Below are 2,817 nucleotides of genomic sequence, written 5' to 3' on the forward strand. Positions count from 1 at the left end.
AAGAACGTAAATAAGTTATAAATTTCATAAAATAAACTTATTAAATATAAATTATTAAGGGATAAAAACTCCTAAAATATGAAATTTTAGCTTTCATGTGTAAATATAAAGGAGAATCTCTCCTCCAGACGTGAACGACTATCGCCACTATATAATAAATACCTTGTGTCTGATTATATCCATAATCATATATATAAATATGAATACATAAATATATAAATACATATATATATATATATATATATATTATACATATACATATATACACACACATATATATATATATATATAATACATATACATATATATATATATATACACACACACACATATATATATATATATATACACACACAAACACACACACACACACACACATATATATATATATATATATATGGATATCTGACCTGTCACGCTCGGTGGAGAGAGAGAGAGTAGTCATACCCTTATGACTAATGATGCCCAGATAAGTACACTCAGAAACCAAACTCTCCCACAAATGGCCGAACCAGCAGGTTCTAGTTAGGAAAGGGGGGGGGGGTGGAGGTGAAAAGGGTTGAATCTGTACATCTATCTGAATATTTAGACGTCATTTTTGTCGGCTCGGGTACACTATACTCATTTTTTTTTAATGAGGCGCATTTTCACTGACTCGCAGCGGGGCCCTTTTAGCTCGGAAAAGTTTCCTGCTATCTGATTGGTTAGAATGATCTTGTCCAACCAATCAGCGATCAGGATACTTTTCCGAACTAAAAGGGCACCTCTGCGAGTCTGTGTAAATCTGCATCACTAAAAAGAATTGACTATAGCAGGTAATAAAAAAAGGAAAAAAAAAATAAAATAAATAAAGCAGGTCTCACCCTAAAACAAACGATAGGATTGAAAGAATCCCCCAAACCAGTTCATTCTCAGCATATTATGGCAAAAAGGTAGATTGTTAATCGAGTCTTTTTCAGATACTGGAATTCTTGAGTCTATTTACATACTTAAAAGACTCCAGGCGGTTTGGGGTCTTAATGAGCTGTTTAAATTTAGACTAATGGATTTCTGAAGAGTCAACAAGAGCCTAATTACGGTTGCTTACACAAACATACTGACATCGTGTGATATTTGACGAGGCAATGATTAGAAACTCGCGCTCTGTACGTTGACAGATAGGTTATTGAAGTCATGTATTAATTATACATGGTATACACACACACACACACATATATATATATATATATACATATATACATACATATATATATGTGTATAGATATATATATATATATATATATAGAGAGAGAGAGAGAGAGAGAGAGAGAGAGTGAGAGAGACATACAGTATATAAATATGTATATATACGCACAAACACACACACACACATATATATATATATATATACATATATATATACATATATATTTGTATGTGTATATATATATATATATATATATAATATATATATATATATATATATATATTTGTATGTATGTATATATATATACATACATACATACATATATAAATAAAAGTAACTTTATACATATAAGCATATATATGTATATGCATAATATACTCCGGGACAATCGAGGCCGGGGACCCCGAGTCTGGGACAGCGGAGGCAGGGTACCCAAACTCCGGGACTCTGGGACAACGGGGACCAGGGACCCCAACTCAGGGACAGCCGAGGCCATTGACCCCTACTCTGGGACAGCCGAGGCCGGGGACCCCGACTCTGGAACAGAAAAGGCCGGGCACCCCGACTACGGGACAGCGGAGGCCGGCTACCCAGACTCCGGGAGAGTGGAGGCCTGGGACCCCGACTCAAGGACAGCGGAGGCCGGGGTCCCTGACTCCACGACAGGAGAAGCCGGGGACCCCAACTCCGGAGCAGTCGTGGTCGGGGACCCCAACTTTGGGACAGGGGAGGCTGGGGACCCCTATTCCGTGACAGCGGAGGCCGGGGACCCTAACTCCGGGACAGCAAAGGCCGGGGACCCCGACTCAGGGAAAGCAGATGCCGGGGACCTCGACTCCGCGAAAGCGGAGGCGGGGGACGCCGACTCCGATACAGCAGAAGCCGGGGACCCTGACTCACGGACAGCAGAGGCTGGGGACCCAGACTTCGGGACAGCTGATGCCGGGGACCCTGACTCCGGGAAAGAGGAGGCTGGAAACCCCAACTTCGGGACAGCAGAGGTCAGACACCCGGACTCCGGGACAGTGGAAGCTGGGGACCCCAACTCCGGAACAGCGGAGGCCAGGGACCCGGACTCCGGGTCAGCCGAGGCCGGGGACCCCGACTCCAGGACAGCCAAGGCCGGGGACCCTGACTCTGGGACAGCCGAGGCCGGTGACCAAGACTCTGGGACAGCGGAAGAAGGGTACCCAGACTCTGGGACAGCGGAGACAGGGAACCCGTACTCCAGGATAGCGGAGGCCAGGGACCTCTACTCGGACAGCGGATGCCGGGGACCCTGACTCACGGACAGAGGAGGCTGGGGACCCAGACTTCGGGACAGCCGATGCCGAGGACCCTGATTCCGGGATAGAGGAGGCCGGGAACCCCGACTCAGGGACAGCCAATCCTACATTGTCTCAGGTTTAATCATATCTTAAGAGTCAGGTTCAATCCTAGGTTAAGACACCAGGTTCAATCCTACGCCAAGACTCATGTCCAATCCGAGGTTAAGACTCAGGTTTAATCCTAAGTTAAGACACCGGTTCAATCGTAATTAAAACTCAGGTTCAATTCTAGGTTAAGACACCAGGTTCAATCCTAGGTTTAGACTTAGGTTCCATCCCAAGTTAAGAAACCAGGTTCAATCC

General features: G+C 44.3%; 1 protein-coding gene across 1 annotated transcript; it reads left to right on the plus strand.

Moving 5' to 3' along the window:
- Positions 1-1,551: 1,551 nt before the first annotated feature.
- On the plus strand, positions 1,552-2,469 carry LOC137621033 (uncharacterized PPE family protein PPE16-like). The gene has a single exon (XM_068351472.1). The coding sequence runs from the start codon at positions 1,552-1,554 to the stop codon at positions 2,467-2,469; it is 918 nt and encodes a 305-aa protein (XP_068207573.1).
- Positions 2,470-2,817: the final 348 nt, after the last annotated feature.

This window comes from Palaemon carinicauda, chromosome 27, assembly GCF_036898095.1.
Source record: "Palaemon carinicauda isolate YSFRI2023 chromosome 27, ASM3689809v2, whole genome shotgun sequence".
In the NCBI taxonomy this organism is placed as follows: Eukaryota; Metazoa; Arthropoda; class Malacostraca; order Decapoda; family Palaemonidae; genus Palaemon; species Palaemon carinicauda.